This window comes from Pristiophorus japonicus, unplaced genomic scaffold, assembly GCF_044704955.1.
Source record: "Pristiophorus japonicus isolate sPriJap1 unplaced genomic scaffold, sPriJap1.hap1 HAP1_SCAFFOLD_515, whole genome shotgun sequence".
NCBI classification, from domain to species: domain Eukaryota; kingdom Metazoa; phylum Chordata; class Chondrichthyes; family Pristiophoridae; genus Pristiophorus; species Pristiophorus japonicus.
In genome coordinates this window covers 138,147-155,058 of record NW_027254421.1, presented here as the reverse complement: position 1 = coordinate 155,058, position 16,912 = coordinate 138,147, and the positions used below count along the sequence as shown (strand labels likewise).

The following is a 16,912-nucleotide window of genomic DNA, read 5'->3' as shown; positions in this document are numbered from 1 at the left end:
AACACTGATATAACTCACACTCCTCACTGTAACACTGATATACCCCACACCCCTCACTGTAACACTGATATACCCCACACCCCTCACTGTAACACTGATATACCCCACACCCTTCACTGTAACACTGATATACCCCACACCCCTCACTGTAACACTGATATAACCCACACCACTCACTGCAACAGACTGAAATACACCACATCCCTCACTGTAACACTGATATACACCACACCCCTCACTGTAACACACTGAAATACCCCACATCCCTCACTGTAACACTGATATACCCCACACCCCTCACTGTAACGCTGATATACCCCACACCCCTCACTGTAACATTGATATACCCCACACCCCTCACTGTAACACTGATATACCCCACACCCCTCACTGTAACACTGATATACCCCACACCCCTCACTGTAACACTGATATAACCCACACTCCTCACTGTAACACTGATATACCCTACACCCCTCACTGTAACACTGATATACCCCACACTGTAACACTGATATACCCCACATCCCTCATTGTAACACTGATATACCCCACACCCCTCACTGTAACACTGATATAACCCACACCCTTCACTGCACCCTCGTCTATCTTGAATGCTGACAATTACCACACAGTCAGACCCAAAAACATTCAGGTTAAATCGAGCAGTATAATTTATTTGAAAGTCGGATGATTACACAAAGCATTGAAATAACGATATATTTCTTCAATTTACAAAACATCTCAAATGTTCCAAGAATCAAATTTTTTAGCAGTACTTTTGAGAACCTTAAGACCAAGAACCAGCAGAAATGGAGAGAGAGAGAGAGAGAGAGAGAGAGAGAGAGAGTGAGCAAGAATCCGTCCTTTTACACCAAGGACAAGCTATGGTTGTTAAATCAAATCGTAAGTATTAATTTGATCCTTTTTCTTATACTTTCAAAGTTCCTTCACAGTCCAAACATGTGTGGATCGACCGAAGTTTTCAACAGGTCGTTTCCAGCTTTCACACATCCTCCGAGGTCTGGGCCTGGAGTGGGAAACGAGAATTAAAATAATGGTTAATGTAGGATAGAGACACACCAGTCAGTGTACAGATATCTCCCTGAGAGAGAGAGGGACTGAGAGACACCAGTCAATGTCCAGATATCTCCCTGAGGGAGAGGGGACTGAGAGACACCAGTCAGTGTACAGATATCTCCCTGAGGGAGAGGGGCTGAGAGACATCAGTCAGTGTACAGATATCTCCCTGAGGGAGGGGGACTGAGAGACACCAGTCAGTGTACAGATATCTCCCTGAGGGAGAGGGGACTGAGAGACACCAGTCAGTGTACAGATATCTCCCTGAGAGAGAGGGACTGAGAGACACCAGTCAGTGTACAGATATCTCCCTGAGAGAGAGGGACTGAGAGACACCAGTCAGTGTACAGATATCTCCGAGGGAGAGGGGACTGACAGACACCAGTCAGTGTACAGATATCTCCCTGAGAGAGAGGGACTGAGAGACACCAGTCAGTGTACAGATATCTCCCTGAGGGAGAGGGACTGAGAGACACCAGTCAGTGTACAGATTTCTCCCGGAGGGAGAGGGACTGAGAGACACCAGTCAGTGTACAGATATCTCCCTGAGGGAGAGGGGACTGAGAGACACCAGTCAAGTGTACAGATATCTCCTGAGGGAGAGGGGACTGAGAGACACCAGTGTACAGATATCTCCCTGAGGGAGATGGGACTGAGAGACACCAGTCAAGTGTACAGATATCTCCCCGAGGGAGAGGGGACTGAGAGACACCAATCAGTGTACAGATATCTCCCTGAGGGAGATGGGACTGAGAGACACCAGTCAGTGTACAGATATCTCCCTGAGGGAGGAGGACTGAGAGACACCAGTCAGTGTACAGATATCTCCCTGAGGGAGAGGGGACTGAGAGACACCAGTCAGTGTACAGGTATCTCTCTGAGGGAGAGGGACTGAGAGACACCAGTGTCCAGATATCTCCCTGAGGGAGATGGGACTGAGAGACACCAGTCAAGTGTACAGATATCTCCCCGAGGGAGAGGGGACTGAGAGACACCAATCAGTGTACAGATATCTCCCTGAGGGAGATGGGACTGAGAGACACCAGTCAGTGAACAGATATCTCCCTGAGGGAGAGGGACTGAGAGACACCAGTCAGTGTACAGATATCTCCCTGAGGGAGAGGGACTGAGAGACACCAGTCAGTGTACAGATATCTCCCTGAGGGAGAGGGACTGAGAGACACCAGTCAGTGTACAGATATCTCCCTGAGGGAGAGGGACTGAGAGACACCAGTCAGTGTACAGATATCTCCCTGAGGGAGAAAGACTGAGAGACACCAGTCAGTGTACAGATATCTCCCTGAGGGAGAAAGACTGAGAGACATCAGTCAGTGTACAGATATCTCCCTGAGGGAGAGGGACTGAGAGACACCAGTCCGTGTACATATATCTCCCTGAGGGAGGAGGACTGAGAGACACCAGTCAGTGTACAGATATCTCCCTGAGAGAGAGGGGACTGAGAGACACCAGTCAGTGTACAGGTATCTCTCTGAGGGAGAGGGACTGAGAGACAGCAGTCAGTGTCCAGATATCTCCCTGAGGGAGGAGGACTGAGAGACACCAGTCAGTGTACAGATATCTCCCTGAGGGAGAGGGGACTGAGAGACACCAATCAGTGTACAGATATCTCCCTGAGGGAGAGGGACTGAGAGACACCAGTCAGTGTACAGATATCTCCCTGAGGGAGAGGGACTGAGAGACACCAGTCAGTGAACAGATATCTCCCTGAGGGAGAGGGACTGAGAGACACCAGTCAGTGTACAGATATCTCCCTGAGGGAGAGGGACTGAGAGACACCAGTCAGTGTACAGATATCTCCCTGAGGGAGAGGGACTGAGAGACACCAGTCAGTGTACAGATATCTCCCTGAGGGAGAGGGACTGAGAGACACCAGTCAGTGTACAGATATCTCCCTGAGGGAGAAAGACTGAGAGACACCAGTCAGTGTACAGATATCTCCCTGAGGGAGAAAGACTGAGAGACATCAGTCAGTGTACAGATATCTCCCTGAGGGAGAGGGACTGAGAGACACCAGTCGGTGTACAGATATCTCCCTGAGGGAGAAGGGACTGAGAGACACCAGTCAGTGTACAGATATCACCCTGAGGGAGAGGGGACTGAGAGACACCAGTCAGTGTACAGATATCACCCTGAGGGAGAGGGACTGAGAGACTTTGGGTTGATTGCTCAGAGATCTTCTTGTGTTGACCACTGCCCCCTGACCTCTGATGTGACCTTCGCCCTCACCTGCATTGGCCTTGATCCAGGACACCGATTTGTCCACCAAAAGCTCCCACTCATCCTTCGTGTCGGCACCAAAGGCATGAAGCCAAATCACCACCAGCACCGTGACCCACAGAGTCTGATCAATGTCCTTAAAGGGACAGAGAGAAGCAGCAGTGAGAGAGAGCAGGAGATCAGGGTTAAACCAGACACAGACATATAGCACAGTCAGATATAGTACGTTAAAGATGGACAGGGGAGGTACAGCACGGGGTTAAATACAGAGTAAAGCTCACTCTACACTGTCCCATCAAACACTCCCAGGGCAGGTACAGCACGGGTTAGATACAGAGTAAAGTTCCCTCTACACTGTCCCATCAAACACTCCCAGGGCAGGTACAGGGGGTTAGATACAGAGTAAAGCTCACTCTACACTGTCCCATTGATTCATTTTGTGGCCCTGTTGTGTGCTCTGTCCTCGCCCATGGGGCCAGGCTTTGGGGCACGGGCTGTGACAGCCACATGGCAATGACCAGGTATTCCAGGTCGTATTGGGGTGGGGAGGGGTGAGGGTGGAGGGGGAATCTGGGGGGTGATGGGGAGTGGGGGGGGGGGGGGTGATGGGGAGTGGGGGGGGGGGGTGATGGGGAGTGGGGGGGGGGGGGTGGTGATGGGGAGTGGGGGGGGGGGGTGATGGGGAGTGGGGGGGGGGGTGATGGGGAGTGGGGGGGGGGGGTGATGGGGAGTGAGGGGGGGGGTGATGGGGAGTGGGGGGGGGTGATGGGGAGTGGGGGGGGGGGTGATGGGGAGTGGGGGGGGGAGTGGGGGGGGAGTGATGGGGAGTGGGAGGGGGGTGTGATGGGGAGGGGGGTGTGATGGGGAGGGGGGTGTGATGGGGAGGGGGGTGTGATGGGGAGGGGGGTGTGATGGGGAGGGGGGTGTGATGGGGAGGGGGGTGTGATGGGGAGGGGGGTGTGATGGGGAGGGGGGTGTGATGGGGAGGGGGGTGTGATGGGGAGGGGGGTGTGATGGGGAGGGGGGTGTGATGGGGAGGGGGGTGTGATGGGGAGGGGGGTGTGATGGGGAGGGGGGTGTGATGGGGAGGGGGGTGTGATGGGGAGGGGGGTGTGATGGGGAGGGGGGTGTGATGGGGAGGGGGAAAATCGGGAGGGGGCAAGGAATCTGCCCCGATCTTTGTTTCAACGTGTGTGTCGTTCTGGAGTCAGCCCTGGGGCCCCGTGGCTACCGCTCTCCCCTCCGAGTCAGAGGGTCGCACTCTCATAGCCCAGGGCCCACGCTCCCCAGTGCCCGTCCTGAGGGAGTGCCGCACTGTCGGAGGTGCCGTCTTTCGGGTGAGACGTTAAACCGAGGCCCCGTCTAGCCTGTCGGGGTGGAGTTAAAGACTGAATGGCGGAGCAGGCTCGAGGGGCCCGGTGGCCTGCTCCTGGCTCTTATGTACTCCTAACACAAGACGGTGTGGTTTTCTTTCAGTGCTATTTTCTGAGGGATAAATATTGGGCCGGGACACCAGGGAGAACTCCCGCCCCCACTACCCTGCTCCTCTTGCAATAGTGAGCGTGGGGACCTCCTGCGTCCATCCACCTGAGGGGGCCAGGCAGGGCCCTGGGTTTGACCGTCTCTGGGTGGGGGGCCCTTTCCTTCCCCTTCCCCTTGACGCCAATCGAGAAGCTGGGCTCGTGCTGAGGCCTCACCTGGCGGGGGATGGTGCGTCCGATCTCGTTAGGCCTCAGGCCTAGCAGTGGCTCCAGTCCGCCGCCCAGACTCCAAGATCCATTTGCGTTCTGCAGGGAAATCAGCTTCATCACCGGAGGCTCTGCCGGGAGGGGAAGTCGGGGGAGGGGGGGGTGGGTGGTGCGGAGAGAGAAGAGACCATCGTGAATCGGGGGCGACAGAATGGGCCTCCGTGCAGCCCCTCGAAAGGCCCCTTTCCTAAAGGCTCCATTCTGTGGGTAAACAAATCTCGAGAACCTCGGCCCACCGGACCCCCGAGCCCAGCTTCTGACCCCGTCGCCGAGACCGCCAGCTTCCCCCTTCCATAACCCTCAGCCCACCTGCTGCCAAAACCCCCAGACTAGACCATTCCAACGCGCACCAGGCCGGCCGCCCAACTTACCCCCTCCCGCCCCCTCGGTAAACTTCTGCTCGTCCAAAACTCTGTTTTGCCCCGTGTCCCAACTCGCACCAAGTCCCGCTCACCCAACCAGAGAGCTGGCCATCCTAGACTGGGTCTTGTGTAATGAGAGAGGATTCATTGGCAATCTTGTTGCGCGAGGCCCCTTGGGGAAGACTGACCATAGTATGGTAAATTCTTCACTATGATGGAGAGTGACACAGTTAATTCAGAGACTAGGGTCCTGAAATTAAAGAAGGGTAACTTCAATGGTGTGAGACGTGAATTGGCTAGGATAGACTGGCGAATGATCCTTAAAGGGTTAACGGTGGATTGGCAATGGATGAACTTCAACAATTGTACATCCCTGTCTAAAACGGGTAATGTGGCTCAGCCCTGGCTTACAAGGAAAATTAGGGATGCTGTTAAATCCAAGGAAGAGGCATATAAATTGGTCAAAAAAAAGCAGCAAACCTGAGGAGTGGGAGAAATTTAGAATTCAGCAGAGGAGGACTAAGGGTTTAATTAGGAAGGGGGAAATAAGAGTATGGGAGTAAGCTTGCAGGGAGCATAAAAACTGACTGCAAAAGCTTCTACAGATAGGTGAAGAGAAAACGATTAGTGAAGACTGATGTAGGTCCCTTGCAGTCAGATTCAGGTGAATTTATAATGGGGAACAAGGAAATGGCAGACCAATTGAACAAATACTTTGGTTCTGTCTTCACGAAGGAAGACACAAATAACCTTCCGGAAATACTAGGGGACCGAGGGTCTCGTGAGAAGGAACTAAAGGAAATCCTTATTAGTCAGCAAATTGTGTTGGGGAAATTGATGGGATTGAAGGCCGATAAATCCCTAGGGCCTGCTAGTCTGCATCCCAGAGTACTTAAGGAAGTGGCACTAGAAATAGTGGATGCATTGGTGATCATTTTCCAACAGTCCATAGACTCTGGATCAATTCCTATGGATTGGAGGGTAGCTAATGTAACACCACTTTTTAGAAAAGGAGGGAGAGAGAAAACGGAATTTTAGACCGGTCAGTCTGACATCAGTAGTGGGGAAAATGTTGGAATCAATTATTAAAGATGTATTAGCAACGCATTTGGAAAGCAGTGACAGGATCGGTCCAAGTCAGCATGGATTTATGAAAGGGAAATCATGCTTGACAAATCTTCTAGAATTTTTTGAGGATGTAACTAGTAGAGTGGACAAGGGAGAACCAGTGGATGTGGTGTATTTGGACTTTCAAAAGGCTTTTGACAAGGTCCCACACAAGAGATTAGTGTGCAAAATTAAAGCACATGGTATTGGGGGTAATGTGCTGACGTGGATAGAGAACTGGTTGGCAGACAGGAAGCAGAGAGTCGGAATAAACGGGTCCTTTTCAGAACGGCAGGCAGTGACTAGTGGAGTGCCGCAGGGTTCAGTGCTGGGACCCCAGCTATTTACAATATACATTAATGATTTAGACGAAGGAATTGAATGCAATATCTCCAAGTTTGCAGATGACACTAAGCTATGTGGCGGTGTGAGCTGTGAGGGGGATGCTAAGAGGCTGCAGGGTGACTTGGATAGGTTAGGTGAGTGGGCAAATACATGGCAGATGTGGTATAATGTGGATAAATGTGAGGTTATCCACTTTGGTGGTAAAAACAGGAAGGCAGATTATTATCTGAATGGTGGCAGATTAGGAAAAGGGGAGGTGCAACGAGATCTGGGTGTCATGGTTCATCAGTCATTGAAGGTTGGCATGCAGGTACAGCAGGCGGTGAAGAAGGCAAATGGCATGTTGGCCTTCATAGCGAGAGGATTTGAGTATAGGAGCAGGGAGGTCTTACTGCAGTTGTACAGGGCCTTGGTGAGGCCTCACCTGGAATATTGTGTTCAGTGTTGGTCTCCTAATTGGAGGAAGGACGTTCTTGCTATTGAGGGAGTGCAGCGAAGGTTCACCAGACTGATTCCCGGGATGACAGGACTGACATATGAAGAAAGACTGGATCGACTAGGCTTATATTCACTAGAATTTAGAAGAATAAGAGGGGATCTCATTGAAACAGATAAAATTCTGACGGGACGGGACAGGTTAGATGCAGCAAGAATGTTCCCGATGTTGGGGAAGTCCAGAACCAGCGTACATAGTCTAAGGATAAGAGGTAAGCCATTTAGGACCGAGATGAGGAGAAACTTCTTCACTCAGAGAGTGGTGAACCTGTGGAATTCCCTACCGCAGAGAGTTGTTGAGGCCAATTCACTAAATATATTCAAGAGGGAGTTAGATGTGGCCCTTACGGCTAAAGGGATCAAGGGGTATGGAGAGAAAGCAGGAAAGGGGTACTGAAGGAATGATCAGCCATGATCTTATTGAATGGTGGTGCAGGCTCGAAGGGCCGAATGGCCTACTCCTGCACCTATTTTCTATGTTTCTATCTCCCCTTGTGCTCGCTGAATCTACATTGGCCCCCGGTCCCACAACGCCTTCACTTCAAAATTCTCATCCTCATGTTCAAACCCTTCGTGGCCTCACCCCCTCCCTATCTCTGTAACCTCCTCCAGCTCTATAACCTTTTCTGCCTCTCTTGCGCTTAATTTGATCACTCCATCATAAGAAATAGGAGCAGGAGTCGGCCATTCGGCCCCTCGAGCCTGCTCCGCCATTCAATAAGATCATGGCTGATCCGATCATGGACTCAGCTCCACTTCCCCGCCCGCTCCCCATAACCCTTCACTCCCTTATCGCTCAAACATCTGTCTATCTCCACCTTAAATATATTCAATGTCCCAGCCTCCACAGCTCTCTGGGGCAGAGAATTCCACAGATTTACAACCCTCAGAGAAGAAATTCCTCCTCATCTCAGTTTTGAATGGGCGGCCCCTTATTCTTAAACTATGCCCCCTAGTTCTAGCTCCCCCCACGAGGGGAAACATCCTCTCTGCATCCACCCTGTCGAGCCCCCTCAGAATCTTATATGTTCCAATAAGATCACCTTCTTAACCGGTGAGGGGATAAGGGATTATGGGGAGCGGGCGGGGAAGTGGAGCTGAGTCCATGATCGGATCAGCCATGATCTTGTTGCATGGCGGAGCAGGCTCGAGAGGGGCGAATGGCCGACTCCTGTCCCTATTTCTTATGTTCTCATCGTTAAAACGTCCCAAAGGGCCTCACGGGCGATTATCAAATGGGCTTCCCGCGTTTCCCACAATGCAACAGCGAGCACACTTCAAGCTGGGTACCACATTGGCCGTGGGACGCTTTGGGGCGGTGAACTGAGGCGGCGTGTAAGTCTGTCTTTACCTGACTGCCGGGTGTCCTCGTCCAACAAGTCGCTTTCCACAGATCCGGACTCCGTCGTTAATAGAGCGGACTGCTCCTCCAGAGTCAGTTCACTGCCAAGTTCTCCCGCACAATCGATGCCCATGTCTGCGGAGAAACGATCGGGACAGTGTTAGCCGAGACTTCCCTTCACCCCCCCACCCCCGCCTACCCACCCCTCCCGTCTCCACGGCGATGCCCCCCAAACATTCAGAGAGTCGGAGCACAGGGCCCTCGGTTCGAGGCCTACCCAGCGGCCGAGCCTGTCGGTGCCGTCGCCGCGGAGACGGGGGGGGGGGGGGGGGTTAGCAGGAAGGGCGGGAGCCGGATGACCCGCGGATGTCCGGCTGAGCGCGGACTCAGGTTCAGTGAGTGGGCAAGAATTTGTCAGATGGAGTATAACGTCGGAATGTGTGAGGTCATGCACTTTGGCAGAAAAAAAAAATCAAAGAGCAAGTTATTATTTAAATGGAGAAAGATTGCAAAGTGCTGCAGTACAGCGGGACTTGGGGGTCCTTGTGCATGAAACACAAAAGGTTAGTGTGCAGGTACAGCAAGTGATCAGGAAGGCCAATGGTATCTTGGCCTTTATTGCAAAGGAGATGGAGTATAAAAGTTGCATGATCAGCCATGATCATATTGAATGGTGGTGCAGGCTCGAAGGGCCGAATGGCCTACTCCTGCACCTATTTCCTATGTTTCTAAAAGCAGGGAAGTCTTGCTCCAGTTATACAGGGTATCGGTGAGGTCACACCTGGAATACTGCGTGCAGTTTTGGTTTCCATATTTACGAAAGGATATACTTGTTTTGGAGGCAGTTCAGAGACGGTTCACTCGGTTGATTCCGGGGATGAGGGGGTTGACTTATGAGGAAAGGTTGAGGAGGTTGGGCCTCTACTCATTGGAGTTTGGAAGAATGAGAGGTGATCTTATCGCAACGTATAAGATTATGAGGGGGGCTCGACAAGGTGGATGCAGAGAGGATGTTTCCACTGATGGGGGAGACTAGAACTAGGGGGCATGGTCTTAGAAGAAGGGGCCGCCCATTTAAAACTGAGATGAGGAGGAATTTCTTCTCTCGGAGGGTTGTAAATCTGTGGAATTCTCTGCCCCAGAGAGCTGTGGAGGGCTGGGTCATTGAATATATTTAAGGTGGAGATAGACAGATTTTTGAGCGATAAGGGAGTGAAGGGTTATGGGGAGCGGGCGGGGAAGTGGAGCTGAGTCCATGATCGGATCAGCCATGATCGTATTGAATGGCGGAGCAGGCTCGAGGGGCCGAATGGCCGACTCCTGCTCCTAGTAAAACATCCCAAGGGGCCTCAGGGGCGATTATCAAATGGGCTAACCGCGTTTCCCACAATGCAACAGCGAGCACACTTCAGCAAAGTACCACATTGGCCGTGGGACGCTTTGGGGCGGTGAAATAAGGCGGCGTGTAAGTCTGTCTTTACCTGACTGCCAGGTGTGTTCGTCCATGGCGGTGCTTGCCAGCAATCCTAAGCCGCACTGCTTCATTATTAGATTGGGCTTCGGCTCCAGAGACCGTTTACCGCGACGTCTCTGAGAATTGATGGCCATGGCTGCGGACAAACGATCGGGACAGCGTTAGCCGAGTCTATTCCCCTTCCCGTCTCCGCGGCGACGCCACCCACCCGCTCAGAGAGTCGGAGCGCAGGGTCCTCGGGTCGAGGCCTACCGAGCGGCCGGGCCTGTCGGAGACGGGAAAGGGGAGTGGGGGTAGCAGGAAGGGCGGGAGCCGGATGACCCACGGATGTCCGGCTGAGCGCGGACTCAGGCTCAGTCAGCGGGCAACATTTTGGCAGATGGAGTATAATGTTGGAAAGTGTGAGGTCATGCACTTTGGCAGAAAAAAAATCAAAGAGCAAGTTATTATTTAAATGGAGAAAGATTGCAAAGTGCCGCAGTACAGAGGGACCTGGGGGTTACTTGTGCATGAAACACAAAATGATAGTCTGCAGGTACAGCAAGTGATCAGGAAGGCCAATGGTATCTTGGCCTCTATTGCAAAGGGGATGGAGTATAAAAGCAGGGAAGTCTTGCTACAGTTATACAGGGTATTGGTGAGGCCACACCTGGAGTACTGCGTGCAGTTTTGGTTTCCATATTTACGAAAGTATATACTTGCTTTGGAGGCAGTTCAGAGAAGGTTCACTCGGTTGATTCTGGGAATTGACTTATGAGGAAAGGTTGAGGAGGTTGGGCCTCTACTCATTGGAATTCAGAAGAATGAGAGGTGATCTTATCGAAACGTATCAGATTACGAGGGGGCTCGACAAGGTGGATGCAGAGAGGATGTTTCCACTAATGGGGGAAGACTAGAACTAGAGGGCAGGATATTAGAATAAGGGGCCGCCCATTTAAAACTGAGATGAGGAGGAATTTCTTCTCTCAGAGGGTTGTAAATCTGTGGAATTCTCTGCCCCAGAGAGCTGTGGGGGCTGGGTCATTGAATATATTTAAGGCGGAGATAGACAGATTTTTGAGCGATAAGGGAGTGAAGGGTTATGGGGAGCGGGCGGGGAAGTGGAGCTGAGTCCATGATCGGATCAGCCTTGATCGTATTGAATGGCGGAGCAGGCTCGAGGGGCCGAATGGCCGACTCCTGCTCCTGTTTCTGATGTTCCTCGGGTTGGGAAAGCCCCAAAGCGCTCACTCGCTCGCTCACTGGGTCAGCCGTGGCCAGGTTGCGACTCGCTCTCAGTCAGAGGGTCCGTGGGTTCGAGACCCCCCCACCCAGCTCCAGAGGCTCAAGCCCCTCACAATCCAGGCCCAACACTCCCCGGGGTGCCCGTACCGAAGGAATGCTGCACCATCCGAGGTGCCCCCCTCCCCCAGCAGATCTGCCCCCCTCAGGTGGACCTTAAAGACCCCAGGGCCGCTATTTGGAAGAAGACACCGAGCTCTCTACCCCCCCCCCCCCCCCCAAACGGTGTCCCGGGGCCCAATATTTTATCCTTCAACCAGCATCCCTCTAAAGAGGCGATCTGCTCATTCATCGCACTGCTGTTTGTGGGATCTTGCTGTGCGCCAACTGGGCATTGTAACGGTTCAGAGGTTTTCCATTGGCGGTGAAGCGCTCTGGCGCCCCCTGAGGTGGTGACAGGCACTGCAGAAATGTACAATTCTTTATTTCTCTCCCCTGCAACCCCCCCCAGAGAGAATGGGGGAAGGGTGCGCGCACATACAGGGGAGTGAAAGGTCACAGGCAAACAGTACTGGGCTGTCACCCAGACTGAGAACACGTCAAGCTTTGATCACCATTAATATTGTTGATGGCGGGTAACGGGCACATTTGCATGCTCATCATCATTTTTGGAAAGCTTGAAGTGTGTCTCATTTGCTGATATCCTATAAAAGAATGGAAACAGCCATTAGGAAAAATCCCCGCCAATCCCGCTCCTTCGTAGTAACAGGAGGAAACCCTCCCACCCCTCTCCCACCCCAGCCCCCGGCATTGAGTATAAAAGCAGAGAAGTCCTGCTACAACTGTACAGGGTATTGGTGAGGCCACACCTGGAGTACTGCGTGCCGTTTTGGTCTCCGTATTTAAGGAGGGATATACTTGCTTTGGAGGCTGTTCAGAGAAGGTTCACTCGGTCGATTCCTGAGACGAGGGGGTTGACTTATGAGGAAAGGTTGGGCAGGTTGGGCCTCTACTCATTGGAGTTCAGAAGAATGAGAGGTGATCTTATTGAAACGTATAAGATAATGAGGGGGCTTGACAAGGTGGATGCAGAGAGAATGTTTCCCCTCGTGGGGGAGACTGGAACTAGGGGGCATAGTCTCAGAATAAGGGGCCACCCATTTAAAACTGAGATGAGGAGGAATTTCTTCTCTCAGAGGGTTGTAAATCTGTGGAATTCTCTGCCCCAGAGAGCTGTGGAGGCTGGGTCATTGAATATATTTAAGGTGGAGATAGACAGATTTTTGAGCGATAAGGGAGTGAAGGGTTATGGGGAGCGGGCGGGGAAGTGGAGCTGAGCCCATGATCAGATCAGCCGTGATCTTATTGAATGGCGGAGCAGGCTCGAGGGGCCGAATGGCCGACTCCTGCTCCTGTTTCTGATGTTCTGATGTTGGAGCCTGTTCCGCCATTAATCTCAGATCCGAACCGCAGCTCCACGTAGCCACCTTTGTCCCAGATCGCCCCCCTCCACACCCTTTACCCAACAGGAAGACAAACCCATCTCATCCCAGTCTATCGAAGGCGAGATGTTGGGCGGTCCCAGAGAGGCGGTGGACCTCTGGAATACGTTGGTGGCTGGTGTGCTGTGCGCTGACTCTAGGCACACCTGTGTGAGGGAGTCGGACCGGTTCTTGGCTGAGGCAGGGTCACATCTTCTTGTCATCATCATCACAGGCAGTCCCTCGGAGTCGAGGAAGACTTGCTCCCACTCTAACAGTGAGTTCTCGGGTGACTGAACGGTCCAATACAGGAGCCACAGTCCCTGTCACAGGTGGGACAGACAGTGGTTGAGGGAAGGGGAGGGTGGGACTGGTTTGCCGCACGCTCCTTCCGCTGCCTGGCGCTTGCTTTCTGCGCGCTCTCGGCGACGAGACTCGAGGTGCTCAGCGCCCTCCCGGATGCACTTCCTCCACTTAGGGGCGGGACTGGCCTTTGGGCCCAGGGGTTCCCAGGTGTCGGTGGGGGAATGTTGCACTTTATCAGGGGAGGCTTTGAGGGTGGTCCCTTGTAACGTTTCCTCTGCCCACCTGGGGCTCGCTTGCCGTGTCGGAGTTCCGAGTAGAGCGCTCGCTTTGGGAGTCTCGTGTCTGGGGGCCATGCGGACAATGTGGCCCTGCCCAGCGGAGCTGGTCAAGTGTGGTCAGTGCTTCGATGCTGGGGATGTTGGGCCTGGTCGAGGACGCCGACGTTGGTGCGTCTGTCCTTCCGGGGGATTGGCAGGATCTTGCGGAGACAGCGCTGGTGGTATTTCTCCAGCGACTTGAGGTGCCTACTGTACATGGCCTATGTTTCTGAGGCGCACAGGAGGGCGGGTATCACTACAGCCCTTGTAGGCCGGGTAACAAAGAGTCTTTTCACTTTCCGATTGACGTGCGAAGGGGGTCCACCATAAGGATGGGCGGGTCGGGTGACCAAATTCAGGAGTTCCATCTCGTCTGCCGCGCAGAAACAGCCCAATCGGCCCAACAGGTCCTTGCTACTGTCTCCTTACCATCATTCTTCATCACCAGCCATCAACAGAACCCTCTGTTCCCTTCTCCCTCGTGTGTTTGTCCAGCTTCCCCTTAAATGCAACTAGACTATTCACCTCAACCTCTCCCTGTGGCAGCGAGTGGCACATTCTCACTGCCCTCTGGGTGAAGATGTTTCTTCTGAATTCCCCATTGGATCGAACAGTGACTGGCACCTGTGTATGGACTCCGCCACAACTGGGAACATCCTCTCTACACGTACCCAATCGAACACTTTCATAACCTCAAAGACCGCGATCTGGTCATTAGTTTCCCCGAGCACTTTTCCTCTACTTTATATCAATTACATTACGGTACTCCAGGTGTGGTCTCGCCAAGGCCCTGTACAATGTGTGGGGGGGGGGGGGGGGGGGGGGGGGCAGGGTGGTTGGAGGTCACGTGATGAAGCCTCCAGGAATAGGTCCAACCAGAGTTGGCGATCCGCAGGGGTCCAACGCGCCATAGCCGGGACCCTCCCCTCCCCTCAGTACCTGCAGGGCCCACTGTGGGGGGGGCGGTGCTGTGTAAAGCCATAGGGTGACCGGGGAAACCAGTCGACCGATTGGAGCCAAGGCGTCGCGACCCTTGAACCCGGCTCCTTCGGCCAACCTTCATTCGCCCATCCCTCCACCACCAGAGGGGCACCTCTCTCCCCCCCCCGCCGCCCCACCCTTCGCCCAGCCCACACACACCCCTCACCAGGGCCTGTGTCTGTCCCTCTTCCTCAGCTGTTGACACTTGAAGGGGGCCCTTCCGGGAGCACCATCCCTGTCAGTCTCGGGCGGGCTTTGACCCCAGGCCCCACAGGGTGAAAGGTCAGTGACTGACCCCACCCCGGCATCAGAGAGAGGTCCATCCCTGTCAGTCTCAGGCAGACTTTGACCCCAGGCCCCACAGGGTGAAAGGTCAGTGACTGACCCCACCCAGCCATCAGAGGGGGGTCCATCCCGGTCAGTCTCAGGCGGACTTTGACCCAAGGCCCCACAGGGTGAAAGGTCAGTGACTGACCCCACCCCGGCATCAGAGAGAGGTCCATCCCTGTCAGTCTCAGGCGGACTTTGACCCCAGGTCCCACAGGGTGAAAGGTCAGGCATTCATTCTAATTAAAGGATTAGATCCTTAACCCCAATAACTGTACCTGAACAAAGCGGGATACTACGCCTGGTCAAGGGCCCTTGCAAGGGCTGGTTGAGATCTTTGTTGATGGCGATGAAGGCTGTGTGGGAGGAGATGACATTGGCCTGGGTGCTGATCTCAATGATACGAATTTTCACACCCTCCGTGTCTCGATCGCTGCCCGACTCCAGGCTCCCGATCATGGTCTTTGCTGCCAGGTGGTGAATGGTGGACCTGAAGGAACAGAGAGAGAGGTTCGGAGAGGGGCTCGGTGTCATCAGGACCCCCAGTATTGGGGTATCACACTGACAAGGACCTCCAGTATTGGGGTATCACAATGACAGGGACCCCCAGTATTGGGGTATCACACTGACAGGGACCCCCCGTATTGGGGTATCACACCGACAGGGACCCCCAGTATTGGGGAATCACTGATAGGGACCCCCAGTATTGGGGTATCACACTGACAGGGTCCCCCAGTATTGGGGCATCACACTGACAGGGACCCTCAGTATTGGAGTATCCCACTGACACAGACCCCCAGTATTGGGGTATCACACTGACAGGGACCCCCAGTATTGGAGTATCAGTGACAGGGACCCCCAGTATTGGGGTATCACTGACAGGGACCCCCAGTATTGGGGTATCACACCAAGTTTGCTGATGATACAAAGCTCGGTGGGAATGTAAGTTGTGAGGAGGATACAAAGAGGCTTCAAGGGGATATAGACAGGGTAAGTGAGTGGGCAAGAACATGGCAGATGGAATATAATGTGGAGAGATGTGAAGTTATCCACTTTGGTAGGAAAAATAGAAAAACAGAGTATTTTTAAATGGAGAGAGATTGGGAAATGTTGGTGTTCAGAGGGACCTGGGTGTCCTTGTACACCAATCACTGAACGTTAACAGGCAGGTACAGCAAGCAATGAAGAAAGTATGTTGGCCTTTATTACAGGAGGATTTGAGTCTAAGAGTAAAGACGTCTTACTGCGATTATATCAGGCCCTGGTGAGACCACACCTGGAGTATTGTGTACAGTTTGGGTCTCCTTACCTAAGGAAGGATGTACTTGCCATCGAGGGAGTGCGGTGAAGGTTCACCAGACTGATTCCTGGGATGGGGGGGATTGTCCTATGAGGAGAGATTGAGCAGACTGGGTCGATATTCTCTGGAGTTTAGAAGAATGAGAGGTGATCTCATTGAAACATACAACATTCGGACAGGGCTTGACAGGGTAGATGCAGGGAGGGTGTTTCCCCCGGGCTGGGGAGTCTAGAACCAGGGGTCACACAGTCTCAGGATAAGGGGTCGGCCATTTAGGGCTGAGATGAGGTAGAGTGGGACCTGAATTGGGGCCTGGTTCCCCAGGGTAGAGTGGGCCCTGAATTGGGGCCTGGGGCTTGGGTACAGCAGGTGCTGAGTTGGGGCCCAGTTACCTCCCGGTCTTGTCGGCCTGAAGGCCGAACTTGGCGCTGTTTTGGACGATTTGGTCTCCAAGTGAATATTTCAGGGACGCCTCGACCTCCAGACTGGGGTCAACCTGAGGGAGGTAAAGAACACAGGTTACATCATAGGGCAAAGGTCATCACGCTTTACTGCAGCCCCTGCACTGTCACCCGGGAAACCCCCACATCCCCTGCGTACCCAGCCCGGGAAACCCCGCACAGCCCCTGCACTCCCAGCCCAGGAAACCCCCCACAGCCCCTGCGTACCCAGCCCGGGAAACCCCGCACAGCCCCTGCACTCCCAGCCCAGGAAACCCCCCACAGCCCCTGCGTACCCAGCCCGGGAAACCCCGCACAGCCCCTGCACTCCCAGCCCAGGAAACCCCC

At 53.4% G+C, this 16,912-nt stretch overlaps 1 protein-coding gene across 2 annotated transcripts in view; it reads right to left on the bottom strand.

The window, feature by feature from the left end:
- Nucleotides 1-650: 650 nt before the first annotated feature.
- LOC139253818 (von Willebrand factor A domain-containing protein 5A-like) overlaps nt 651-16,912 on the bottom strand; it is a 48,892-nt gene continuing 32,630 nt past the window's right edge. The window contains exons 13-20 of one of the 2 annotated variants that reach the window (XM_070873580.1): nt 16,517-16,620; nt 15,103-15,314; nt 12,027-12,116; nt 10,199-10,327; nt 8,727-8,852; nt 5,016-5,137; nt 3,328-3,454; nt 651-1,030 (exon numbers count right to left, since the gene is read on the bottom strand). In XM_070873580.1, coding sequence (XP_070729681.1) covers nt 951-1,030; nt 3,328-3,454; nt 5,016-5,137; nt 8,727-8,852; nt 10,199-10,327; nt 12,027-12,116; nt 15,103-15,314; nt 16,517-16,620 — 990 coding nt within the window. In that variant the 3' untranslated portion in view covers nt 651-950. The remainder of the gene's footprint in view (nt 1,031-3,327; nt 3,455-5,015; nt 5,138-8,726; nt 8,853-10,198; nt 10,328-12,026; nt 12,117-15,102; nt 15,315-16,516; nt 16,621-16,912) is intronic. The other variant, XM_070873581.1, reaches the window with a different exon arrangement.